Raw genomic sequence first — 27,565 nt, 5'->3', positions numbered from 1 at the left:
CACAACACCTCCAAGGCCCTAAAAACAAGGCTCCAAACATCCCAAAACAAACTTGTAAGGCTACTTCTTGGCCTCAATTACAAAACCCATCTAACCCATGCCCATTTTGCTAGGATTGGATGGCTTAGGGTTGAGGACAGAGTACAGCAACTTGCTATGGGCCTGGTCTTCAAGATACACCACAACATTGGGATCCCCCTGTATTTGTCAAAATACTTCCAAAATGTTAATCAAGTCCATGATCATAACACCAGAGGCAGCTCCACAAACCATGTTCAACCCAGATTTGGCACAACAAAGGGAATGAACTCTTTCTCATGCTATTCATCTAAAATGTGGAATGCCCTACCAAAAGGAGTAAAGGAGTGTAAAACCCTACTCACTTTCAAAAATGCCCTAAAGATACACCTTCAGGAGGCTGCAATTCAAAAATGGCCCCTGTCCAAGTCCTAACCTACCCCATGTCCTAACCTAACCTACCCCCCCCCCCCTCTCTTTCTTTTTTTGTACATATTTTTCACCCTTCATACCAGTAACCTGTAAACTGATTGTATGACATTCTGTATAGTAGTGTGTATATCTGTCTGTCTCTTATATGTCATCATGATTTGTGTGCGTGGGGATCTCATCTTAAACAAGCTACGTGCTTAACTGAGCTATCCAGTTTAGTAGACCTTGTATTGTGAATTTGTACTTCCATGTACTGTTATGTACTGTCATGTACTGTTCTCATGTCTTACTAAATAAAGTACATCAATCAATCAATCAAATGCTCCAAACTTGGTAGGTGTTCTTAGACTTCCGGTTTTTATTTCCTACTTCCCGTTTGTCGGATTGCCTTGAAACTTCATCCACACACTCTCTGAGGGGTGTGGAGTTCAATGGTGCAGGCCGGAAGTGGATCTGTTCACTTCCAGTTTTACCAGGAAGTGGTCGTAGACCCCTACCTCCCGAACACAAGGTTGCACAGCTATGACCTGGGTGCTGCAAGTGCATCGCCTTTCGGCAGCAGTGTTATAGCAGTGTTAAAAGGTTAATGGTAAATGGTGCATTTATATAGTGCTTTTATCCAAAGCGCTTTACATAGATTTTGCATTACATTCACCCATTCACATTCACACACACATTGACACACACATTGACACACACATTCACACACACATTCACACACACATTCATACACACATTCACACACACATTCACACACACATTCATACACCGATGGCGGAGGAAACCATGCAAGGCACCAACCTGCTCATCGGGAGCAATTAGGGGTTCAGCGTCTTGCTCAAGGACACTTCTACACTAACTCTGGGGGAGCCCGGGATCGAACTGGAAACCTCACGGCTTCCATCCGGCCGCTCTACCGGCCACTCTACCCCTGAGCCACTGCCGCCCCATTAAACACTTCAAATGGCCATACTTTGGTGACCATTGCTCTTATCTGCATAACATAGGACTAGTTATTATACATATACCTATGTGTTACCGGGCAGATTGAGTATTAACCATTGGTCGATGTGTTACCGGGCAGAACGAGTATTAACCATTGGTTGATTAGTTATCGGGCAGAACGAGTATTAACCATTGGTTGATTAGTTATCGGGCAGAACGAGTATTAATCATTGGTCGATGTGTTACCGGGCAGAGCGTGTATTAACCATTGGTCGATGTGTTACCGTGCAGAACGAGGGCTCTAAGAAGAGGTCGCAGAACGACAGTGATGAGGAGACTCCGCCTCCGGGCGTCACTGACCGCGCCCCCCTCATGATGTTCACGCCCCTGACCTCTGACCCCATCTACATCAGGAAGTCGCCGCTGGCGCGAGGAAAGAAGATCGGCTCTGTGGAAGTAAGTGATACAGTACTTCACTACACTGGCTCCCGGTTGTTTTTAGGATTGATTTTTAAATTATTTTAATAGTTTATAAAGCTCTAAATGGTCTGGCACCTTCCTACCTCTATGACTGCCTAGAGAGATATGTTCCAAACCGGCCCCTCAGGTCTTCAAGTGCTGACCTGCTCGAGGTGCCTACAATGACATATAAAAAATACGGTGAAGCAGCATTCTGCTTTTACTGACCAACAGTGTGGAATAAACTCCCATTACACCTAAGATTTTAGGTATTGCCTATTTTAATGTTTTATGCTTTTGCTTTTATTTTATTTTATTTTTGTTTGCTTTATTGTTAAATTGGTTGTAACTGTAACTGTATTCTTGCTCTGTAAAGCACTTTGCGCTGCATTTCATGTCATGAAAGGTGCTATACAAATAAAGTTTATTATTATTATTATTATTATTACATTTATACATCTATTCACTGATCAATATACATCTATTCACTGATCAGTGAACAGTGGTTAATACATCTATAGTTTTGTTAAACCAATGTCTGCTTAGATTTATTTTATTATCTTAATTTGTCCCATGTTTTCACTTTAGTTAAACCAATGTTTGAAACTGTTACCATTGGTGACCATTTTGAATCGATGTCCAGGCCAGTGCGAAAGCGCAGGTTTTCATATCTCCTGAACCAGACAACGTACAAAGACAAATAAACCCACTTTGTCATAGAATTTTAATACCAGGAATCTAACGGAAAGGTCACTGACATGATTCTGTGTTGGTGAAAAACACACAAATATCACATTTCTGGCTTACGTTTAGGCATGATATAACTAACCCAAACCCTATACTGTATTATTATTCATTATGAGGTTATATACTGTGTTTTAATACATGGTGTGGTTTTATACTGTATTTTATTAATTCTGTGTCATGCTGTATTTTATACATAATATGTTATATACTGTATTTTAAACATGTGGTTATATACTGTGTTTTAATACATGATGTGGTTACAGTATATATTGAATGACTAACCAAATGGTGCTAAATATAGTTCCATTTCTAATACTTTGAATTTGGTTATTTGTCTTTTCTCTTTCCATGCTTTCTTCATAGTTTCCATCGCAGACAGACTTAATCAAGACTTCACCTGGCAAAGTATGATACTATGTTCTGCTCTGTCCAAAAAGGTTCAATATGAACCCTCTAGATTTCTGCTCTGTCCAAAAAGGTTCAATATGAACCCTCTAGATTTCTGCTCTGTCCAAAAAGGTTCAATATGAACCCTCTAGATTTCTGCTCTGTCCAAAAAGGTTCAATATGAACCCTCTAGATTTCTGCTCTGTCCAAAAAGTTCAATCCAGTAGAGAGATGGTTCACCTCCCTAATAACATCCATTACTACCTACATCTATACTAGAGATGAGTGATATCACCTCCCTAATAGTATATATTATATTAGGGAGGTGATATCACTCATCTCTAGTGTAGATGTATATACTATAAGGGAGGTGATATCACTCATCTCTAGTGTAGATGTATACATCTATAAGGGAGGTGATATCACTCATCTCTAGTATAGATGTATATACTATAAGGGAGGTGATATCACTCATCTCTAGTGTAGATGTATACATCTACACTAGAGAGGAGTGATATCACCTCCCTTCAGTGGCGTGCACAGACATTTTGAGGGGCAGGTGCTCAAGTAAATGATACTTTTTTTTGTTTACTTGGTCTGCTCTTTTTTCCCTCTACACCTATACCTCTTTGCCAAAAATAGCCGATCTACAAGCTCACAGGGCTTGTAGATCGGCTACTTTTGGCTAAAGTTCTCCTCAGAAAAGGGATGCTAGGTTTCGAGTGGTTATGGTAAAAAGAAAAATCATATCACATAAAGATTTGGCGGACCCCCTGTAGTAACTCTGAGGACTCCTGGACCCCCTGTTGAAGACCCCTGCTGTAAACTGAAAAACCCCCCAAAAAAACATGTTTTTTTCTTATTTTTTTCAAAAGGGCACTTCTGGTCAAGAGGGCAAAGGGCAGGTGCTCCAGCACCGCCTAGAGTCTATCTGTGCACGTCCCTGCCTCCCTTATAGTATATACATCTATACTAGAGATGCTTGATATTGACAACAATCCCTATACTTGTGCCCAAACACCTCAACATCGACCATGAAGAATAAGCTCAGGAATGTGCCTCACGTATGAAGCAGGAAAACACAACCTTGACACTGTATGACGATAGGACAATATCCTAGACGATATGCAGTGTCATGTGCACTCATGGAGGATATAATTATAAATATAATAATATGCTTTCATGGATAAACCTCTCAGCTCTAATGTGTGCAGATCTATAATGTTCTATCTGTGTGTAATATTTGCTGTGTTTGCCCCTCCCCCCTCTCTCGCCTCCAGGAAGAGGAGACACGCCCACTGAGTGTGTCTAGCCCTGACTCTATTGGCCCGTGGCTTCATTATACCTGTGCTGTCGCTACGGGGCGTCGACGACGCCCATCAGGGGACCAAATAACCTCGTCCCCCGTGTCCCCCAAATCCCTGGCTTTCACCTCCAGTATTTTTGGCTCATGGCAACAGGTTCAACATTCCTTCCTTTTTCCATTTCATTACGATCACATTTAACCCAAACCCAAGCTGTTCAGATTAACTCTTAAACTGCCAGGGTTTTTCAAAAATAGTACTCACAGACTGCCAGCATGTTTACAGCTTAAACATAGGAACATTTTTATTTTTTTGTCAGTTTATTTTTTAACATTGAAGTGAATGGAGCAGCAACTTTTTGGAAAATGTTATCTCCTGGTTCTTTGTGACGAACGGAAAAACGTTTATTTTTTTGCCATAAACGTTTTTTAAACGTTTTTGGCAGGCAATGTGTTTAATATCTAATTTTAATCGTGTTAAAGACGTCATGATATGGCTTTATTGCTAACGCTTTTTGCTAAGTTTAGTTCGGAGACGTAGGTTTGGTCTTCCTCAACCAATCGGACGGTCCCGTCCCCTCAGGCTATGGAATCGAGGACTCAGAGCACGGCAGCTGTTTAATAGAGTAATACATCGTCTGGACGTCATCTTGAGTTAGATCATTGGTTCTCAAAGTGGGGTCCGGGGACCCCCAGGGGTACTTGAGGGGGTTCCAGGGGGTCCCCAGCTAAATGATGGATAGGAGCCAAATGGACCCTTATGGGTCTGTAACTCTGAGAGTGTACAAATGGAACCAAATGGACCCGTTAGGGTCCATTTGGTTCCATTTGTACACTCTCAGAGTTAAATTAACATTGATTTTACAATATAAATTGGGGTCCCAGAGATAGAAATGCCATTAAATGGGGGTCTGTAGCCCTAATGCATGTCAAACTGGGGGTCCTTGAAATTATTATTTTTTTCGGCTAGAGCCGTAAAAATCTTCTCTTATGGGGTCCCTGGCTTATCTTTTCAATTAATTAAAACCAGGTGGAGGAATGTGAGCTATGGGAATCACACGGCTGAATGAAATCATGATTCATATTTATTAACACTCACATTATGGCTTTTATTGTCATTTGTTTTTCTCTAGGTCCTGGCAGAGAACACTTCTCACCTGCAAAGACCTCCCAGAATGCACTCTGAACTCAAGCTGACTACTGGCTTAGGTAAGAATTATTATTATTAATATTATTATTATTATATGATATTATAATGAGTATATAATATATTATTATGAAGATAAGGTTAAATTAGTGAAATACTCCTTTGTCCTTTGTGCCGCGTGACATGATGCCTAAACTTCCTGCCAGGCTGCTCACAGACTTTTGTGGCAAGAATCTTCCTATCAGATGCATGCATGGTGCATGCGTGTGCGCGCGCGCCTGTGTGTGTGTGTGTGTGTGTGTGTGTGTGTGTGTGTGTGTGTGTGTGTGCGTGTGCGTGTGCGTGTGCGTGTGCGTGTGTGTGTGTGCGTGTGTGTGTGTGTGTGTGTTATATGTCTAACTCTCATCAGGGTCAGTGTGTGTGTATGTGTGTGTATTCTGTCTCTAACTCAGGGTCACATTGCGCTGGTCTGTTTAGCACCATGGTGCTAGGAGCTTCCTCCAGCGCACCAAACCTCCAAGATTACGCTCGCGCGCATCGCAAAAAGCTGACCTCTCCTGCCTTCCTAGATGGTATGTGCTGACCCGCACACATCTGTTGGATCAAACCAAAAAATAAAAACTAAAGAAAAACATCAACCCTCATTTTACCAACCATTGTTCATTTCATCATTACAAAGACTCCATGTCAAGATTCCATTCAAGTTGTATTTGAAGTCAGTCGTGAGAAAGATGTCTTCTAAACAAACACTTTAATAAACAGGCTGCAGCAGACTGACAACTCTGAACACAGTTCTTAAGGACAAAACCAAGTTATACTTCCAAGCTTCTCAGCTCTACGTTCTGAACGCTAGACCCCGCCCACTCAGTAATCTGCCTAGCAACACCAAGCCAATGAAGCATTGTTTATATAGTGCTCTCAGAGTTGCCTTCAAAGGAGCTAGTTTTGTACTTCTTCTCCAGTCTATTGGTTAAATTCATCCATGTTCTCCATTGAAGATGCAGTTCTGTTATATATGGGGTAGAAGAGGCTCTCAGCTCATTTGTGTTCTTGAGCAAGAGACTTAAACTCCATCTGATCCATCATCCAACAGAGAGCTCCAGACTTCTCTTTCCATAGCAACATTAGAACTCAGGGATCCTGAGGCGTTCCAAGACCAGTGTGGAGATGTAATCCCCCCATCTGGTCCTTGGTCTGCCAGGGGGTCTCCTCCTCCTAGTGGAGATATATATATAGTCCATCTGGTCCTTGGTCTGCCAGGGGGTCTCCTCCTCCTAGTGGAGATATATATAGTCCATCTGGTCATTGGTCTGCCCCGGGGTCTCCTCCTAGTGGAGATATATATATAGTCCATCTGGTCCTTGGTCTGCCCCGGGGTCTGCCCCGGGGTCTCCCTAGGGAGGCGCTCAGAAGGCGTCCGTACTGGATGCCCGAACCACCTAAGCTGGCTCCTTTCGAGGAGCAGCGGTTCTACAAAGTCAACATTAAAACTGTTGTGGCTGTAAGGGAAGGTCAACATTAAAACTGTTGTGGCTGAAGGGAAGGTCAACATTAAAACTGCTGTGGCTGTAGGGAAGGTCAACATTAAAACTGTTGTGGCTGAAGGGAAGGTCAACATTAAAACTGCTGTGGCTGAAGGGAAGGTCAACATTAAAACGACTAAACCAAATCCTCCTTTCCTTTCCGCACCACTCATCCCCCTCTTCTGCATGTCATCTGTCACTCCCTTATGTTCTTCCAACTCTTATACATTTTGATTTGTCTTTTTCTCAGAGGCCACGCATGGTCCTGGAGTAAAAAGATTTTCAGTCTCGTTTGCGCGACACCCAACAAATGGTACGTTTGCTTTTTACCTCATCCATTTGATTTGAGTTTCTGTTTGAATTAGTCCTCCCCAACCAAGGCATGTGCTCACGCTCAGAACATATGGAATGTGTTTGTGCTCTAGCTACAGGATTGATTGATTGATTGATTGATTGATTGATTGAACAGACATATAATAGTTGGCGAAATGGCAACTTCACATGTTCAGTTGTTCATAAAACATGCTAAGTTGCGCACAAAATAGGCTTAAGTAAGACTGTTAAATCCCCGTTGTCAGGCACGAACACAGCAGCAAATCTACAAAACCCAAAGCATGTTCATCTGCCTCTTATTCTGGGCTTGCAGATCTGCTATGTTCGGTGCGCGACGGACAACACCATGTGACAAAGTACAAATCAGGCTTCTTCTGTCTGCCTTCCGCACGTCTGTAAAACCTTTATTAATAATAATAGCTTGAATTTGTATAGCTCCTTTCATGAACCCAAGTATTCTTTACATCAAAAACAATGAACAACCAACAAAGTAAACCAACATTAGCCTGGTATTAGACTGATAACGTAGATTCACGCTCACGTTCCTCCCGGGTATCAGTCTGGACTTCGGCCCATAGGGAGTGAGACAGTGAGTATGAGAAATCAGAAATTATTTTGATGCTTTTCACTGTAGTCACAGTCACTGATTGGCCCGATCATTTTCTGATTTCTCATACTCGCTCCCTATGGGCCGAAGTCCAGACTGATACCGGGGAGGAACGTGAGAGTGAATCCACGTTATCAGTCTGGACAATGCCAGGCTAAACTGTCAGCGCAGCACCACACCACCCCACCCCATGGTAACTCTGAAGCCTGATTGGTTGGATGTGTTATGCACCCCTGATAACCCTGAAGCTAGACGTGAAGCTGAAGCCTGATTTAAGCCTGAGTTGTACTTCGCTGCACGATGTGTCACGCACCAAAAATACAAGCCTACAAGTTCACAACGCACCACATTGTGAGCATTGTGACATATTGTGATGCATTGTGAGCATTGTGACATATTGTGATGCATTGTGAGCATTGTGACATATTGTGATGCATTGTGAGCATTGTGTGCATTGTGACATATTGTGATGCATTGTGAGCATTGTGAGCATTGTGACATATTGTGATGCATTGTGAGCATTGTGACATATTGTGATGCATTGTGAGCATTGTGACATATTGTGATGCGTTGTGAGCATTGTGTGCATTGTGAGCTACACACCGCTGTTGCATGTCAAAAATAACCAATCTACTGTAGATTGGCACGCGAGAAGATCTATGCAGTACAAATGAAGCATTAGGCTGATTTATGTGTTGTCCAGCAACATGCGTTGTGCATTCAAAACACTGACATACTTTTTACACTAAAAACACCAAAATAATTTAAAATAAAATAAAAAACACAATGCAGTCGCTTTCATTGTCCGTTTTCATTACACACCCATGTGCAACCATTACACACCCATGTGCAACCATTACACACCCTTTTGCGACTTCCATTCACCCTGGTTGTTCCTGAGACCATGTCTAGTGTAGGTGGCTCAGTGTCCAGACCATGTCTAGTGTAGGTGGCTCAGTGTCCAGACCATGTCTAGTGTAGGTGGCTCAGTGTCCAGACCATGTCTAGTGTGGCTCAGTGTCCAGACCATGTCTAGTGTAGGTGGCTCAGTGTCCAGACCATGTCTAGTGTGGCTCAGTGTCCAGACCATGTCTAGTGTAGGTGGCTCAGTGTCCAGACCATGTCTAGTGTGGCTCAGTGTCCAGACCATGTCTAGTGTAGGTGGCTCAGTGTCCAGACCATGTCTAGTGTGGCTCAGTGTCCAGACCATGTCTAGTGTGGCTCAGTGTCCAGACCATGTCTAGTGTAGGTGGCTCAGTGTCCAGACCATGTCTAGTGTGGCTCAGTGTCCAGCCCATGTCTAGTTTAGGTGGCTCAGTGTCCAGACCATGTCTAGTGTGGCTCAGTGTCCAGACCATGTCTAGTGTAGGTGGCTCAGTGTCCAGACCATGTCTAGTGTGGCTCAGTGTCCAGACCATGTCTAGTTTAGGTGGCTCAGTGTCCAGACCATGTCTAGTGTGGCTCAGTGTCCAGACCATGTCTAGTGTGGCTCAGTGTCCAGACCATGTCTAGTTTAGGTGGCTCAGTGTCCAGACCATGTCTAGTGTAGGTGGCTCAGTGTCTAGTGTAGGTGGCTCAGTGTCTAGCTAATTCCATAACGTAACATGCAGATCTGCACCAACACTGGTCAGGGGTCTGACACACCAGGGACCATATGTGGCACCCAGGCGCACCATTTTTCCGCCCCCTCTGTGTTCCTATTGGCTGGGCTTTAAACAGCCACTAACTCCAATTCCCAGCATGCTAAAGGCCCCAGACTTGGTGGGTGCTCTTAGACGGCCAATAGGGAATTTGCTGATGCCCCGCCCCATCTGTGTTCCTACAGCCATAACTACAGTTCCCAGCATGCTACAGGCTCCAGACTTGGTTGGTGGTTCAACATACTTTCAATTTGATCAGAAATGACCTCTTTGATTGCCCTGAAACTTCACCCACACACTCTTTGAGGGGTGTGGAGTTCAACTGTGCAACCCATTAGTGCCCCTACTTCCCAAACGCAAGGTTGCAAATGTATGACAGCTGGACATGGGTGCTGCAAGTGCATCGCTGCTCTGCAGCAGTGTTAAGGCGGTGTTTAACACTTCAAATGGCCATACTTCAGTGTAATAGCAGTGTTTAACACTTAAAATGGCCATACTTCAGTGTAATAGCAGTGTTTAACACTTAAAATGGCCATACCTCTGTGACCATTGCTCTTATCAGCGCAACATAGGACTAGGTTTGAAGGCCGCATAGTGACCTGAAAATCTAATACTGTATAAAAGCAATGCCTCTGGCGGTCAGCAGAGATGAAATAGAACGAGTAGTTTGCAAGTTCTGGGCAATATATAGCATATTATTTAGCATATTTGAATGTATAGCATATTTAGCATATTATAATGTATAGCATAGTATTTAGCATATTATAATGTATGGCATATTTCTCATTATTGGTGGAATCTGTTATGACTTTGTGGAATGTTGGTGGTTTGTTAATTTTGGCTTTAATCTGCTTTTCTAAACGGCTCAGTCTTTTCCAGTATATTCAGTGGTAAGTAGCTTTTTCCCCTCGATGTTTGATTTAATCATTCCATTTGTTGTCCTTATGTGTTCCCTATAGTTTACACTGATGATTTAGTCATTCCATTTGTTGTCCTTGTGTTCCCTATAGTTTACACTGATGGCTTCATGTGTAAATCAACTTGTTTTATCACCTTCAACGCATTGTTATACGCATTCTCAAACGTTAAATATGTTATGTATATATTGCATTGTTATATATATATATTGTTATAATTTGGCATTCTCAAACATTAAATATGTTACATGATATATAGATTTGTAATTCAGTGTTTGAACAGCTCGATCTGCCCTGCACAACATTCACAAAACGTCCAGTAAAGAATGTTTAAACATTCACAAAACGTCCAGTACAGAATGTTTAAACATTCACAAAACGTCCAGTAAAGAATGTTTAAACATTCACAAAACGTCCAGTAAAGAATGTTTTTTAGCGGTGCCAGCCGCTCTACACTTGAGCGTGTGTGTTTGTCCGTCCGTCAGAGCAAGGCATGAACAGCTGCAGCTGATTGCAACACAAAGATGAAACCAATTACACTCATTAAAAAGAAACAGGAGACAGTGCAACATATGCACCATTTAAACACATGCGTGCAGTGTGCGCGCACACACACACACACACACACACACACACACACACACACACACAAATCAGGTTTAACTGGTCTAGAATCAGTTCTTATAATGACGTCTAGAATTAGTTCTTATATGAAAGTGTAACCGGTTTTGAACCATTGGTCTTTTGGTCTTTTATCTTTGATTAGGAGCACCTTTGTATTTTATCTTTGATTAGGAACACCTGTGTATGTTATCCTTGGTTAGGAACACCTGTGTATGTTATCTTTGATTAGGAACACCTGTGTATGTTATCTTTGATTAGGAACACCTGTGTATGTTATCTTTGATTAGGAACACCTGTGTATGTTATCTTTGATTAGGAACACCAGTGTATTTTAAAGCTTTATGTAACAATGGACCAAACATCAATCCCATAATTGCCCATAATGCCGTTTTGTGTCCAGGGTTGGAGTTGTACTCCATGGTTCCGTCCATCTGTCCTCTGGAGACTCTGCACAACTCTCTATCTCTGAAGCAAGTGGACGATTTCCTTGTGTCCATCGCCATGTCACATGACTCCGACTCCAACATGTCCGCCTCGTCTGCAGGTTCCTTACCTTACCTTACCTTACCTTACCTTACCTTACCTTACCGTTGTTCTTACCCATGAGCTGTGTTTGGAAGGGATTTTTAACCTTATATCTTAACTTATCTTACTTACCTTCTCTCCTACCCATCAGCTGTGTTTGGAAGGGAAACTAAACGTTGCTGGTTCTGAAATAGAACCAACGTTTTTTCAAATTCGTTTGAAGATTTACTAAATACTAAATATCGGTCGTCACATCACGTCTAGAGGAGAACGACGATCAAATATTGTCTGTGTATCGTTTGATGACGTGAAACGATGCATTTGTCAACATTCTGTAGAGACTTACACTGAACACATACAGTTGACCCCCTCACTTCAGAACAATAGGATGTAGCTTGTTTGTCTCTAATGTATTGTTGTCTCTGGCTGTTCAACAGCTGTGAAGAAAGCTCCTCTCAACACATATACTCCTGCTAAAGTCCTGCCCTGTCCCTTCACACAAGGAACAAAGGTCCTTGACAATGCTGCAAACGGTAAATACTCATTCAGAACTCCTCTCCATTAAATACTCATCCTCTGTATATGAAAAGAGGATGACAGAACTCCAGACCTCCAGTGTTCTATTGTCCAATGTTGGTGAGTTTGTGCTAATTGTATTCTCAGGAGTGGCACCCAATGTGGCCTTTTGCTGCTGTGGCCTGTTGTTCTTCTGCTGTAGCCTGTTGTTCTTCTGCTGTAGCCTGTTGTTCTTCTGCTGTAGCCTGTTGTTCTTCTGCTGTAGCCTGTTGTTCTTCTGCTGTAGCCTGTTGTTCTTCTGCTGTAGCCTAGCCTGGTTCCGGACGAATCTGCCTTTGCAAAATTGCATCGCACTTTAGCCCTCGGCAGATTAGGTCTGGCCCCCCTCAATAGAGATTTCATTTCTCTCCCTCCGAAGTCGTGAAGGACCAATCAGGGCCCAGTATCCAAATGTGGGCGGGATTATCACCTTATTTGGAGCAATGACGTACAATGCGGGAGACTCATTTTCAGTTTTTCACAACAAAGATGGACGCCGCCATAGCATCGGTAGTAAACACGTTATAAAATATTTATTTTCTAAAAGACGAACAAACAATTGCCCTTAAAGCTTTTGTTGGAAAGAAAGATGTGTTAAGAATAGTTTCATCTGGTTACCAGACTAAATACGAGTGGAGCTAGCTTTTCGTTTACTATTTCAGCACCGGCGCTTGTGTGTGACGTAGCAGGAAGCACTGCTCTGATTGGTTTTAGGTCTAACCAATAGAGTCCGTTTGGATCTTTTTGTAACCGCCCCTTGGAAAAAAATCTATCGTTGATAGGGACCAGACTAATATCCACGCAGTGTGTCGTGTGATATTGTCTGGCCACGCGAGGCTAGCTGTAGCCTGTTGTTCTTCTGCTGTAGCCTGTTGTTCTTCTGCTGTAGCCTGTTGTTAGGCTCTAACCTGTTGTTAGGGTCTAACCTGTTGTTAGGGTCTAACCTGTTGTTAGGGTTAGGCTCTAACCTGTTGTTAGGGTTAGGCTCTAACCTGTTGTTAGGGTTAGGCTCTAACCTGTTGTTAGGGTTAGGGTCTAACCTGTTGTTAGGGTTAGGCTCTAACCTGTTGTTAGGGTTAGGCTCTAACCTGTTGTTAGAGGATGTTCTTCCAATCGTTACAGCCGACACCTCGTTGCTCTACGGATTGTTTTGTTTTTTCGCACCATTCTATATAAACTATAGAGATGGTTGTGTATCATTCTATGTAAACTATAGAGATGGTTGTGTATCATTCTATATAAACTATAGAGATGGTTGTGTATCATTCTATATAAACTATAGAGATGGTTGTGTATCATTCTATATAAACTATAGAGATGGTTGTGTATCATTCTATATAAACTATAGAGATGGTTGTGTATTATTCTATATAAACTATAGAGATGGTTGTGTATCATTCTATATAAACTATAGAGATGGTTGTGTATCATTCTATATAAACTATAGAGATGGTTGTGTATCGTTCTATATAAACTATAGAGATGGTTGTGTATTATTCTATATAAACTATAGAGATGGTTGTGTATCATTCTATATAAACTATAGAGATGGTTGTGTATCATTCTATATAAACTATAGAGATGGTTGTGTATCATTCTATATAAACTATAGAGATGGTTGTGTATCGTTCTATATAAACTATAGAGATGGTTGTGTATCATTCTATATAAACTATAGAGATGGTTGTGTATCATTCTATATAAACTATAGAGATGGTTGTGTATCATTCTATATACACTATAGAGATGGTTGTGTATCATTCTATATAAACTATAGAGATGGTTGTGTATCATTCTATATAAACTATAGAGATGGTTGTGTATTATTCTATATAAACTATAGAGATGGTTGTGTATCATTCTATATAAACTATAGAGATGGTTGTGTATTATTCTATATAAACTATAGAGATGGTTGTGTATTATTCTCTGTAAACCCAACCATCATCTGTGAATGTTGTTTCTCCTCAGAGAGCGTTGCCACTACCAGAGCCCACAAGTCCATGAAGCTTCCAGAGCCGTGTAAACCTGGACCTCCCGCTACCCCCCACCAACCTCCTGGACCTCCCCCAACCCCCCATCAACTTCCTGGACCTCCTCCTGGGCCTCCCCCAGCCCCCCACCAACCTCCTGGACCTCCCCCAACCCCCCACCAACCTCCTGGACCTCCCCCAACCCCCCACCAACCTCCTGGACCTCCCGCCACCCCCCATCAACTTCCTGGACCTCCTCCTGGGCCTCCCCCAGCTCCCCACCAACCTCCTGGACCTCCCCCAACCCCCCACCAACCTCCTGGACCTCCCCCAACCCCCCACCAACCTCCTGGACCTCCCCCAACCCCCCACCAAACCAGTGGGAACAACAAACGGGTCCATTCCAGCGCTGACATGGAGCTGGCATCAGGAAGTCGTCCAGTTCCAGCAGAACCCCTGAGTCCTCAAGCCTCCATCAGTTGAACACTGATGCAGGTGCTTTTGTTGCCACGCCAACCAGAGTCGGGCGGTAAAACGTTTCTGTATAGCTTTCTGTTTATGAACCATAGACTGTAAAACAATATGGACGAAGGGAGCCGTCACTTCACCCACAGGTTTCTGCAGACCTGTTTTCAAGCCTGTTTTTCAGAAATGTTTAAATCCACCATCTTGGGAACTTCCGGTTCCGAAAAGCAACGGGAAACAAATGCTATTGGCTGGAAGGGCAGCGAGGGCGGGTCTTCACTCAGTAGAGCCAGTAGAAGCCCTAGAAGCATTGCCCTACTTTATCATCAGTTTAAACATGAGTGAGACCATAATTTACAGAAATGTATATTTTCATGATCATTGAAAGAAGACTTCAAACTAGCGAATGTGAAAGCATAAAGTATTTATGACAATGTTTTCCAAGGTAACAAAATCAAGTGTAAAGTCTGGGCAAATCTCCATAGTAATTAATGGCCGGTAGTAATTCTTCTGCAGCCAGCAGGAGGGGAAATAGTGACCCCTTCTGGGCCATTAATAAGAAGTGCAGCGTGTTCAGAGATGCTTACCTCCTGTTTTTGAACCGAGTCGGGTGGTAAGACTTTTCTGTATAGCTTTATGTTTTTGCCCTGCGGATTGAGGACACAACACCCCCAAAAATGATTCCACTGAATATTGTGAGAATTTGTGACTATTATGTGAGTGTGCGGCGTGGCGAAGGAGCTAGCGGTAACGTTAGCAGAACAGCGTGCGGATTGAGACGAGACCGAGTGTCTGAACCTCCAAAGAAACAAAGGTTTCAGATCCACTCTGAACACTGATCTATACTTCGTCATACACCGTTGTCACGCGCCAAAGAAAGATAGCCTGCCTATAAGCTCAAAACACGTTGCATCGCGCCGCGTTGTGAGCTTATAGATCAGCTATTTTTGGTACGCGGCACATGGAGTATGAATGAAGTATAGGCAGTTTCTTTACATTTTGTTACATCACAATGACATTACATTTTGTTACATTACAATGAAAGTGATTCTGCAATATCGACTCAAAGACAAAATATGTGCTCCTCATTTTTATTTTTATTGTTGTCTCCGCCAGGAGACTATGTTTTCGTTCTCGTCCTTCCGTGTGTCCACCAAGCTAACATTGGTCAAGCTTCACGTGACACGTGACAATATGTTGAAAGGGTGTGCTTTGATTGGCTAGCGAGACGCATGATGAAATAGAGACCTATAAATAGGTGTGTCACTTCAAAGACAGGATTAATCAGGAACAGTGCTGGCGGAGACCTGTGCTCCGAGGAGCACATTTTCTATTTTTTTCTCTTTTTTTGCTCATGGATATCTTTTTTTGTTTTTGATTATTATCATATCATTATAACCAGGAAAGTACAATAAATGGATAAGACATTGTGTTGGCAATAATATTGGTGCACTTTGGCAATTCATTCCATAACAGTAGAGTTCCAATACAACATATCTCTGCTGTCAGGCAGAACAATGTTAAAAATATTAACTTGTCAGGAAATGAACAAAAAACAACATGTTTTTAAAACGGCACAGTTGGTATTGTGACTTTATACACTGTCAGATACTTGAATGTGTCCTTATTATCATCACTTTAGCTAAATACACCTCAAGTGGAGTTTTTGTCCATTAATGTGGAGATAGTTGTTTTGTCCATTAATGTGGAGATAGTTGTTTTTTCCATTAATGTGGAGATAGTTGTTTTGTCCATTAATGTGGAGATAGTTGTTTTGTCCATTAATGTGGAGATAGTTGTTTTGTCCATTAATGTGGAGATAGTTGTTTTGTCCATCATTGATTAGAATGAGGAAGTCAAGACGGGAAAACAAAACCTGAGTTAGATAGTTTGACTCACAGTTTGAGGATCCAATGAGTCAGAAGCGCTTTTTAATACTTTTTATTGGATCAATAAAAAGTGTGGGAGGTGGAGGTCCCCTCTTAAAACCCACCTCTGTTCCCTTGATGATGAGGGGTCACAGTGTGGGAGGTCCCCTCCTAAAACCCACCTCTGTTCCCTTGATGGTGAGGGGTCACAGTGTGGGAGGTCCCCTCCTAAAACCCACCTCTGTTCCCTTGATGATGAGGGGTCACAGTGTGGGAGGTCCCCTCTTAAAATCCAGAATGACTTCCTTGGTTTTCTCCACATTGAGGACGAGGTCATTGTCCTCTCCGTAGCTGATGATGTTGTTCACCTGTTCCCTGTTCCCTGACTCGTCTCCTTCCTTAATAAGGCCCAGGATGGTCGTGTCATCGGCTTACTTACTTTATTATGATGTTACTCTTCTGGGTGGAAACACAGTCATGCGTGTACAAGGAATAGAGTTTAGGACTTCCAGTACTAACTGTGATCTTATTTCCCATCCTCACCACTTATGGCCTGTCTATCAGGAAGTCCAATATCCAGTTGCAGGTGGGTGTTGGTACATAGCTTCATAGGCCGTATTATGTTGAAAGCCGAGCTGTAATCCAGAATGAGCATACGTACATATGTTATGCTTTTGTCCAGGTGTTCCAATGTAGAATGAAGTGCCACCGACATCCACAGATGTGGTAGGCAAACTGTAGGGGGTCCAATGAGTCAGGAATAACAGAGTTCATGGACTGAAGAACCAGCTTTTCCATGCACTCCATTGCCACTGAAGTCAGTGCCACTGGTCTGATCATCACTTTACCCAAACACAGCTCAAGTGGAGTTAGGAGCTTTTTGACCATTAATGTGCAGACTTCGTCATTCTAATCGACAGTTTGAGGATCCAATGGAGTTAGGAGGTTTAGTCAGAAGTGCTTATTAATACTTAGCATTGGTTCATTCTTTTTAAAACCCACACACAGTAAAGGCTGTCCAATAGCACTGATTTATTAAAACAGTTTAAAACACACACACAGTAAAGGCTGTTCAATAGCACTGATTTATTAAAACAGAGTTTAAAACCCACACACAGTAAAGGCTGTTCAATAGCACTGATTTATTTAAACAGTTTAAAACCCACACACAGTAAAGGCTGTTCACTAGCACTGATTTATTAAAACAGAGTTTAAAACACACACACACACACACACACACACACACACACACACACACACACACACACACACACACACACACACACACACACACACACACAGTAAAGGCTGTTCAATAGCACTGATTTATTAAAACAGAGTTTAAAACCCACACACACACAGTAAAGGCTGTTCAATAGCACTGGTTTATTAAATGATTGATTGATGTACTTTATTTAGTAAGACATGAGAACAACAGTACATGGAAGTACAAATTCGCAATACAAGGCCACATTAATGGAAAATAAAAACAATATGCAAGTATAATCAATGTATGTATTGCGCTGGTCCTGGTGGTGAAAGGTAGCGTCCTCTGGATGAATCTGTTCTTCAGCGGTGGTCTCTTCATGTTGTAGTTTAGTAATGAATGGCTCAAGCTGCTCTCAGAGCCCCTTTTATGCCAGGTGAGTACAGGTGATGGCCCAGACCCCCACCCCTGGCACTCTTGGCAGGCTGGCACCCCATGAAGACAAAGGCATACATTTGCATCACTAGGCCAGGGTCGCTCTGCTGAATGGATACGGTAGTGATCGGCTGCCTGGCGGGCTAATGGCCCGACGGCCATTATTCTGTTTGGATTTTTTTCACTGCCTTTCTTGTCTACGGGAGGCGTATGCCACTGGTGCAATGTGCAGTTTTTTCGTGTATAAGTGTGTACTGCAGTGTGTATTTATTGTGTATAAGTGTGTACTGCAGTGTGTATTTATTGTGTATAAGTGTGTACTGCAGTGTGTATTTATTGTGTATAAGTGTGTACTGCAGTGTGTGTAAGTGTGTACTGCAGTGTGTATTTATACGCTTCTCTGTCGCTCAATGTCTGTCTTTGTTTCGTGTGTGCGTGCGTGTGTGAGAGACAGAATAACTGTCCAGTCTGCTAATCCTCTGCTGCCATCTGCTGGCCAAACACTTTGAGCCAGATGAATGTAAGTTTAAATAAATGAAACTATAAAATAATGTAAAATAATATTAAATAATGCTGAAACCTATTGGGTAAAAGCACTGATATAATATATGATATATATAGAAAGCTGTTTCTTGAGATTTCAAGGCAAATATTGTACTTTTACTCCACTACAATTATTTGAAAACTTTAGTTACTATAGTTACTTTGCAGATATTAATTATTACATTACAAAACATACATTAACCACTTTAGCCCTATTTTATACCTAGGCTATTTGAAAATAGCAGATCTACAAGCTCACACCACGTCACGATGCCAGACTATGGATGTGATGCACTGTGAGCTTGTAGATCTGCTATTTTCAAACACTAAATGTTTGAAAATAAAAGTACTAACATTTTTTTTTCAAGTATATTTTGATGCCAATGCTTTTGTACTTTTACTCAAGTAACATTTTGAACACGGGCCTTTTACTTGTAACTATTATTATTTCTACATTGCAGTATTGATACTTTTACTTAAGTAGAAAATGGGAGTACTTATAATAATAATAATAATAATAATAGTGCTACAGCTCATATGGAACTAACAATACAACCAGTGCTGGACAGTAATGAAGTACATTTACTCGAGTACTGCCCATTATCTTGTAGTAGGAGTATTGTAAAGTAGGATATTGGCTCCAATGTTGGAGCTGACGGAGCATGCGCACTAGCGTTACAGACAGTAGAAGCATGCGCAGTAGCGTACCAGGCTTGGCCTCCAGCCTTCTGAGCTTCAACCATTCTCCATGGTTCTCGAGGCTTGTGGTTGGCTGGCTCATCAGAGCGGCAGCTCCAACAGCCAATAGGAACGTAAGACTCGCCAGTAACATGCACACGTTGAGCCAACCACAACCCCAGGTGGGCGGAGCTCCAGTGACATGCACCACGTTGAACCAATCACAACCGCAGGTGGGCGGGGATCCAGTGACAGGCACACCTCGAACCAATCACAAGCCCAGGTGGGCGGAGCTTGGCACACATTGAACAAATAACAACCCTAGATGGGCAGAGCTTCACACATGTTGAACCAATCACAAGCCCAGGTGGGCGGAGCTCCATCTACGCTACTAGCAGGAGGAAGAAGAAGAAGAAGCCGATTCTGGAACCGCCATTACGTTGCGCACATCAACTACAAGGAAATAGTATTTTTTGCGTACAATACGCACAATTATCTCCCCCCCCCCCTACGTAACAAAAGAAAAGACCAATTAATGAATGTTGACGAACATAAAGAACAATAATAATGGCGTCGCTGGCGAAGAAGAGGAAGATGAACTTCAGTGAGCGCGAGGTGAAGATCTTCATAACCATAAACATTTATTATGTTTTTAAGATGTTAACGCTGTTTACGAGGTTTACGCTGTTTACAATGTTTACGATGTTTTCTGTTTCAAGTGGAGATCATCATAAACACCATAAACCAGGGGTCTTCAACAGGGGGTCCGGAACCCCTAGGGGGTCTTCAGAGTTACCACAGGGGGTCCGCCAAAGTCTTTGTGTGATATCATTATTTAATTTACCTTAACCACTTGAGCCCTAGCATCCCTTTTCTGAGGAGAACTTTAGCCAAAAATATCAGTGTGAGCTTGTAGATCTGCTATTTTTTGGCAAAGCGGTATAGGTGCAGAGGGAAAAAAGGGCAGACCAAGTAAACAAAAAAAGTTTCATCTGAAACACAATTTTATACAATATAGTGGGGGGTCCCTGCTTCATCTCTCTCTCAGCTAGGGGGTCCTTGGCCTGAAAATGTTAAAGACCCCTGCCATAAACATTTATAACGTTTATGACGTTTACGGTGTTTACAGTGTTTACGGTGTTTACGGTGTTTACGGTGTTTACAGTGTTTACAGTGTTTACATGTTTACGGTGTTTACGGTGTTTACGGTGTTTACGGTGTTTACAGTGTTTACGGTGTTTACAGTGTTTACAGTGTTTACGGTGTTTACGGTGTTTACAGTGTTTACGGTGTTTACAGTGTTTACAGTGTTTACAGTGTTTACAGTGTTTACAGTGTTTACGGTGTTTACAGTGTTTACAGTGTTTACAGTGTTGTATGTTTCAGGTGGAGATCATCTTACAGTGTTTACAGTGTTTACAGTGTTTACAGTGTTTACGGTGTTTACAGTGTTTACAGTGTTTACGGTGTTTACAGTGTTTACAGTGTTTACAGTGTTTACAGTGTTTACGGTGTTTACAGTGTTTACAGTGTTTACAGTGTTTACGGTGTTTACGGTGTTTACAGTGTTTACAGTGTTTACAGTGTTGTATGTTTCAGGTGGAGATCATCTTACAGTGTTTACAGTGTTTACAGTGTTTACAGTGTTTACGGTGTTTACAGTGTTTACAGTGTTTACAGTGTTTACGGTGTTTACGGTGTTTACAGTGTTTACAGTGTTTACAGTGTTTACAGTGTTGTATGTTTCAGGTGGAGATCATCTTACAGTGTTTACAGTGTTTACAGTGTTTACAGTGTTTACAGTGTTTACGGTGTTTACAGTGTTTACAGTGTTTACAGTGTTAACAGTGTTGTATGTTTCAGGTGGAGATCATCTTACAGTGTTTACGGTGTTTACGGTGTTTACGGTGTTTACGGTGTTTACAGTGTTTACAGTGTTCACAGTGTTTACGGTGTTCACGGTGTTTACGGTGTTTACGGTGTTTACAGTGTTTACAGTGTTTACAGTGTTTACATGTTTACAGTGTTTACAGTGTTTACAGTGTTTACATGTTTACGGTGTTTACAGTGTTTACAGTGTTTAAGGTGTTGTGTGTTTCAGGTGGAGATCATCGTGGAGGAGATCGAGAGACACAAGCACGTGCTGGTTAACCACTTCAATGCCGGCGTCACACACCTGGCCAAGAACGGGGCGTGGCTGGACATCCTGACCAAGGTATTTATTTAACCCCTTACACCCCCATGTTTGTGGCTGACCGGAGTCCCTCAGGGCCAGGAGTAGTGTCTTTTCTGTTTTTCTGTTATTGTGGGGGAAGCTTTCGCTGGAAATAGCCGATTGACGTGCGTTGTGAGCTTGTCGATCTGCTGTTTTCAAAGAAAGCTTTCCCCACAATACCGATGCTGGGGTTTAATTCGTTAAACCCCTGCTTGATGCTAGGGTGACTCAGGGGATTGATTGATTGATTGATTGATTGATTGATTGATTGAATATTTTATTAGTCAGAAATGTAAACATCAGGTACAGTCATACACTTGGTCTAAACCTTTTTCGGGTGACTCTCTTTTCCCCGTGTTTCGCCAAGGTGGACAGGGTTTTAAGGTTAGGGTTAGGGTTAAGGTTAAGGTTTAGGGTTATGTTTAGAGTTAGGTTTAAAGTAATACTAGGTAACGTTTTCAGTAAAACTAAAGTTAAATTGTATATCTTTTGTGAGTGGCAAATGTTTCACAACACCCACTCCAAGAATTTCACCCCCGAAAGCCTTTTATTTATATATTTTCTATTGAACGCCGTCGAGCATGACGTTCCCTCGAAAATGACGTAATCTGGCCGGAAATGGAAGCGGAAATCCACGGGGTTCCTGTTTGGCCAGGAACTACCGCGCCGGTTTCCTGTTTGGCCAGGAACTACCGCGCTAATAACAAAAGGAAACTCACGCTGATTTTAAGAGATTGTATGATTTGAAGAACGAAAAAAAACAGAAAAAGAAAACACAGCTCACGGTAACTAAAGCTCCACTGGATAAGAGAAACGATCCACAGATCGTATAAAACAATTAAAAGAACGCTTTTTGAAACACTTCCGTCTTCCGGTGAAAACGAATGGAATTCTGGGTAACAGAGGATAAACGAACGGCCTGCAGTGACGGTAATGACCAGCAGAGGCTTCTAAAAGTCGTTTTTTGGAAATTTGCACGGAACAACTTTAAGGTTAAGGTTAGGTTTAGGGTTAGGTTTAAGGTTAAGGTTAGGTTTAGGGTTAGGTTTAAGGTTAGGGTTAGGTTTAGGGTTAGGTTTAAGGTTAAGGTTAGGTTTAGGGTTAGGTTTAAGGTTAGGGTTAGGTTTAAGGTTAGGGTTAGGTTTAAGGTTAGGGTTAGGGTTAGGTTTAGGTTTAGGTTTAGGTTTAGGTTTAGGGTTAGGTTTAAGGTTACTCTCCTTCAAAACCACTCTAAAAGAGAACCTACAGGTGGCTGCAATTTGTAGATCTGGTCCCTGTAAAAAGTCTTAAGCTCATCTCCAGAAATGCCCCCCCCCCCCCAACTGTTTACTGTTCACCTCAATGGTAACAAGCCATAGTTCTTTCCTGGCTTTATTCCTTTCAGCATCCTTTTGTATCAAACGGTACCTCTGTGTTAATGAAGTCTTCATCAACCAGGTGAACGCGGTGACCACGTGTCCGCGCGAGCTGGCCGAGGTGAAGAAGAAGTGGTCGGACATGAAGACGGAGGTGCGGCGCAAGGTGGCGCAGGCGCGGGCCGCCATAGAGGGCGGGGCCGGGGGCGGGCCGGGCGGCGGCGGGGCCCCGGCGGACTGCTGCGGCGCCCCGGCCGTGCCCGTCATCCTCACCGCCATGCAGCAACGCATCTGTAACCTCCTGGGGGAGGCCACCATCATCAGCCTGCCCGCCGGGGAGGAGGACCAGGAGCTGGGCCTCCCCGTCACCACCGTCACGCTCACTGAGGGTCAGGCGTTACTACTCTACTACTACATTACTACACTGTCACTGAGGGTCAGGCGTTACTACTCTACTACTACATTACTACACTGTCACTGAGGGTCAGGCGTTACTACTCTACTACTACATTACTACAACACGCTCACTGAGGGTCAGGCGTTACTACTCTACTACTACATTACTACAACACGCTCACTGAGGGTCAGGCGTTACTACTCTACCACTACATTACTACACTGTCACTGAGGGTCAGGCGTTACTACTCTACCACTACATTACTACACTGTCACTGAGGGTCAGGCGTTACTACTCTACTACTACATTACTACACTGTCACTGAGGGTCAGGCGTTACTACTCTACTACTACATTACTACGACACGCTCACTGAGGGTCAGGCGTTACTACTCTACTACTACATTACTACAACACGCTCACTGAGGGTCAGGCGTTACTACTCTACTACTACTACATTACTACACTGTCACTGAGGGTCAGGCGTTACTACTCTACTACTACATTACTACACTGTCACTGAGGGTCAGGCGTTACTACTCTACCACTACATTACTACACTGTCACTGAGGGTCAGGCGTTACTACTCTACTACTACATTACTACACTGTCACTGAGGGTCAGGCGTTACTACTCTACTACTACATTACTACGACACGCTCACTGAGGGTCAGGCGTTACTACTCTACTACTACATTACTACACTGTCACTGAGGGTCAGGCGTTACTACTCTACTACATTACTACGACACGCTCACTGAGGGTCAGGCGTTACTACTCTACTACTACATTACTACGACACGCTCACTGAGGGTCAGGCGTTACTACTCTACTACTACATTACTACACTGTCACTGAGGGTCAGGCGTTACTACTCTACTACTACATTACTACGACACGCTCACTGAGGGTCAGGCGTTACTACTCTACTACTACATTACTACGACACGCTCACTGAGGGTCAGGCGTTACTACTCTACTACTACATTACTACACTGTCACCACTGTCACGCTCACTGAGGGTCAGGCGTTACTACTCTACTACTACATTATTACAGCACGCTCACTGAGGGTCAGGCATTACTACTCTACTACTACATTACTACAACACGCTCACTGAGGGTCAGGCGTTACTACTCTACTACTACATTACTACGACACGCTCACTGAGGGTCAGGCGTTACTACTCTACTACTACATTACTACAACACGCTCACTGAGGGTCAGGCGTTACTACTCTACTACTACATTACTACACTGTCACCACTGTCACGCTCACTGAGGGTCAGGCGTTACTACTCTACTACTACATTACTACAACACGCTCACTGAGGGTCAGTTAAATGTGGAATATTTTGGAAACATTTTAACAACACAAATGTTGTTGCGGTGTACGTCCCGGGCACACAATGTTTTCAGACGGGGGGGGTCCTTGAATAGTAATTACATATTCATTTGAGGGTCCTTGACATGATATATTTTAGAACAGCAGGTTTAAACCATGCCTTTCTTATCTATGGTTTAAAGCAGTGGTTCTCAAACTTTTTCATGTCAAGGACCCCCAAAATGATATGTATTTGGCAGCGTACCCCCATCTAAAGATATTTTGTTCCAGGGACCCCCCAGAAGCAAAGATTTGAGTTACAAATGTTCGCTTTAAAAAACATATATTCAAAGATTTGCACAAATGTTCAAGATTTTTCAAAAACAGCAGATCTACAAGCTCATAGCGCGGCACTCGGTGCCGCGCTATGAGATTGTAAATCTGCTGTTTTTGAATAGCCCAAAGTGTAAAAGGTTAAAATTATTCTGATGCTATATTTACACATTTTGCTGGGTTCCCCCTGCAACCCCCTCAAGTACCCCTAGGGGTCCCCGGACCCCACTTTGAGAACCAAGGGTTTAAAGAACATTAGGAAACAAGCCCAAAAAATAAGCATGTTGGTAGGCACCATTTTGGTGGCATAGCAGTAGAACAAATTGAACCCCTTGTTTGAGCCAAATCTGGGTTGACCGTGATGTGTGGAGCTCCCTGTTGGTGTTGTGATTGTGAGTGGGGACTCGATGAATGAATCTAATGCAGGGGTCTTCAACAGGGGGTCCGGGACCCCTAGGGGGTCCTCAGAGTTACTACAGGGGGTCCGCCAAATCTTTGTGTGATAAGAGTTTTTTTACCTAATTTTTTCTATTTTTTTCTAATTTCTTTCTAATTGTTCCTATTTTTTTTCTTATTTTTTTTACCTAACATTAAGCACTTGAACCATAACATCCCTTTCCTGAGGAGAACTTTAGCCAAAAAATAGCCGATCTACAAGCTCACAACGCCTCGCAGCGCGAGGCGTTGTGAGCTTGTAGATCGGCTATAATGATGATAGATCGGCTATCGGCAAAGAGGTGTTTGGTGTAGAGGGAAAAAAAGAGCAGACCAAGTGAACAAAAAAAGTTGAATCTGAAACACAATTTTATACAATATAGAGTAGGGGGTCCCTGCTTCATCTCTCTCTCAGTTAGGGGGTCCTTGGCCTGAAAAGGTTGAAGACCCCTGATCTAATGTGTTTGATGTCTCTTCAGCTCTGCCAACAGGACCAGGGGCCGTGTGTGATGAAGCTAAGCAACTCAATGGTAAGCTGTGTGTAGCTGTGTGTAGTTATGTGTGTAGTTATGTGTAGTTATGTGTGTAGTTATGTGTGTAGTTAGTTATGTGTACTTATGAATAGTCATGTGTAGTTGTGTATACTAAGTTATGTAGTTATTTGTCTTTCATCCCAATGATGTCTCCGTCTTGGTCTCCCACAGAGACCACCTACCACAGCATGGAGGAGGGGGGGGTGGTGGAGTACTGCACCACCACGGTGGGAGACCCCGCCTCGGCCGTGGTCGCCACCGTAGAGGCCACGCCCACCACCGTGGACATGCTGGGGGGCGGGGCCTCGGCCGGCTCGCCCCCGCTGCCCCAGAGCCAGGCCAAACCCCAGGAGCTGAAGAGTCGCATCGCCCTCAACTCGGCGCGCCTCCTGCAGGAGCAGCGCGTCACCAACGTGCACGTGCGTCAGATCGCGCAGCACCTGGAGGGCCAGAACGAGCTGCTGCAGGCCATGCGGCGCTCGCAGGAGGCGCAGGCGTACGCGCAGGAGCGGCAGGCGCAGGCGCTGGAGGGAACGCAGGCGGCGCTGCTGGCCCTGGTGCAGATGCTGAGGCCCGCGCTCAAGGACCTGCGCAAGTTCCTGCAGAGCGGCAGCGGCGCCGGCAGCGGAGGCAGCAACGAGTTCGCTAGCGCTAGCGGAAGCACGACGGCGTTAGCTAACAATGCAGAGGGCGGCTCGGGAACTGAGGAGCAGACTAGAGCCAAAACCCCGCCCCCGCCGCCCCTGTCACAGCAAGAGGAGGAGCCACAATAGAGTGTGTGTGTGTGTGTGTGTGTGTGTGTGTGTGTGTGTGTGTGTGTGTGTGTGTGTGTGTGTGTGTGTGTGTGTGTGTGTGTGTGTGTGTGTGTGTGTGTTGTATTACTATACTTATGAGGACCAAACGTCCCCACAAGAATAGTAGAATATGAGAAAAAGATGTTGTGAGGAACCATTTTCTTGGTCCTCACAAGAGAAATTGTTATTTCATGGTTGTAAAAAAGATTTTTAGAGCTATGTTTACAATTAGAAAAAGATTCCGGTTGGGGTTAGGTTTAGGATTTAGACCTTTAGAGGTTAGGTTTAGGGGGTTGGGGTTTGATTTTCCCCTATTTCATACTTATAGTTGAGTGGCGATGTCAAACAGCGCTGCGACACGTTGTGAGCTTGTAGATCTGCTATTTTTCGGCTTTAGACTTGCGGTTTTTAATTCCCCCCAAAAAATCATAAATCAATCATAAAATCGGCTTCCTAAAATGTTGATGTCCTCACGAGTATAGTAATACAAAAGTGTGCGTGTGTGTGTGTGTGTGTGTGTGTGTGTGTGTGTGTGTGTGTGTGTGTGTGTGTGTGGTTTTCTGTCTGCATCAACGCCTCATTTATACGCTTTAGCTGCGCGCCGATGTCTGGCACCAAACATAGCCGATGTACAAGCTCACAACGCGCCACAGCCTGATGTGCTGTGAGCTTGTAGATCGGCTGTGTTTGGCGCCAGACATCGGCGCTCAACTATGTTTAACTCGTTAAGTCCCACCTTCACTCTGTGTCAGTGGCTGAGAGACAGAACATGTATTACATTACATTACATTACAGTCATTTAGCAGACGCTTTTATCCAAAGCGACTTACAATAAGTGCAATCAACAAA

General features: G+C 43.3%; 2 protein-coding genes across 3 annotated transcripts in view; both read left to right on the top strand.

Annotated features, from left to right (window-relative positions):
- LOC311038112 (inositol hexakisphosphate and diphosphoinositol-pentakisphosphate kinase 2-like) overlaps window positions 1–16,042 on the top strand; it is a 61,630-nt gene extending 45,588 nt beyond the window's left edge. Inside the window, exons 23-31 of one of the 2 annotated variants that reach the window (XM_084047455.1) lie at window positions 1,687–1,851; window positions 2,965–3,006; window positions 4,269–4,448; window positions 5,425–5,500; window positions 5,891–6,010; window positions 7,212–7,274; window positions 11,483–11,626; window positions 12,045–12,140; window positions 14,134–16,042. In XM_084047455.1, the coding sequence (XP_083903581.1) occupies window positions 1,687–1,851; window positions 2,965–3,006; window positions 4,269–4,448; window positions 5,425–5,500; window positions 5,891–6,010; window positions 7,212–7,274; window positions 11,483–11,626; window positions 12,045–12,140; window positions 14,134–14,618 (1,371 nt within the window). In that variant the 3' untranslated portion in view covers window positions 14,619–16,042. The remainder of the gene's footprint in view (window positions 1–1,686; window positions 1,852–2,964; window positions 3,007–4,268; window positions 4,449–5,424; window positions 5,501–5,890; window positions 6,011–7,211; window positions 7,275–11,482; window positions 11,627–12,044; window positions 12,141–14,133) is intronic. The other variant, XM_084047454.1, reaches the window with a different exon arrangement.
- Window positions 16,043–19,754: 3,712 nt separating this feature from the next.
- On the top strand, window positions 19,755–26,764 carry naif1 (nuclear apoptosis inducing factor 1). Its single transcript, XM_084047457.1, has 5 exons — window positions 19,755–19,946; window positions 21,433–21,546; window positions 22,984–23,290; window positions 25,869–25,919; window positions 26,094–26,764. The coding sequence occupies exons 1-5, from the start codon at window positions 19,899–19,901 to the stop codon at window positions 26,693–26,695; spliced, it is 1,122 nt and encodes a 373-aa protein (XP_083903583.1). The 5' UTR covers window positions 19,755–19,898; the 3' UTR covers window positions 26,696–26,764.
- The last annotated feature ends 801 nt before the right edge of the window (window positions 26,765–27,565 follow it).

The sequence above is a fragment of the Gymnoscopelus microlampas genome, assembly GCF_963454915.1.
Source record: "Gymnoscopelus microlampas genome assembly, chromosome: 21".
Taxonomy (NCBI): Eukaryota; Metazoa; Chordata; class Actinopteri; order Myctophiformes; family Myctophidae; genus Gymnoscopelus; species Gymnoscopelus microlampas.
Note: the sequence above shows the minus strand (reverse complement) of the source record. Positions and strands in the feature narration are given on the sequence as shown.

Excerpts from the sequence above, each read along its gene's own strand:
- naif1 (XM_084047457.1), top strand. The coding sequence starts at position 19,899 with ATGGCGTCGCTGGCGAAGAAGAGGAAGATGAACTTCAGTGAGCGCGAG. Across the intron at positions 23,291-25,868 it reads CACCGTCACGCTCACTGAGG|CTCTGCCAACAGGACCAGGG; the intron begins GTCAGGCGTTAC and ends ATGTCTCTTCAG. Across the intron at positions 25,920-26,093 it reads TGAAGCTAAGCAACTCAATG|AGACCACCTACCACAGCATG; the intron begins GTAAGCTGTGTG and ends GGTCTCCCACAG.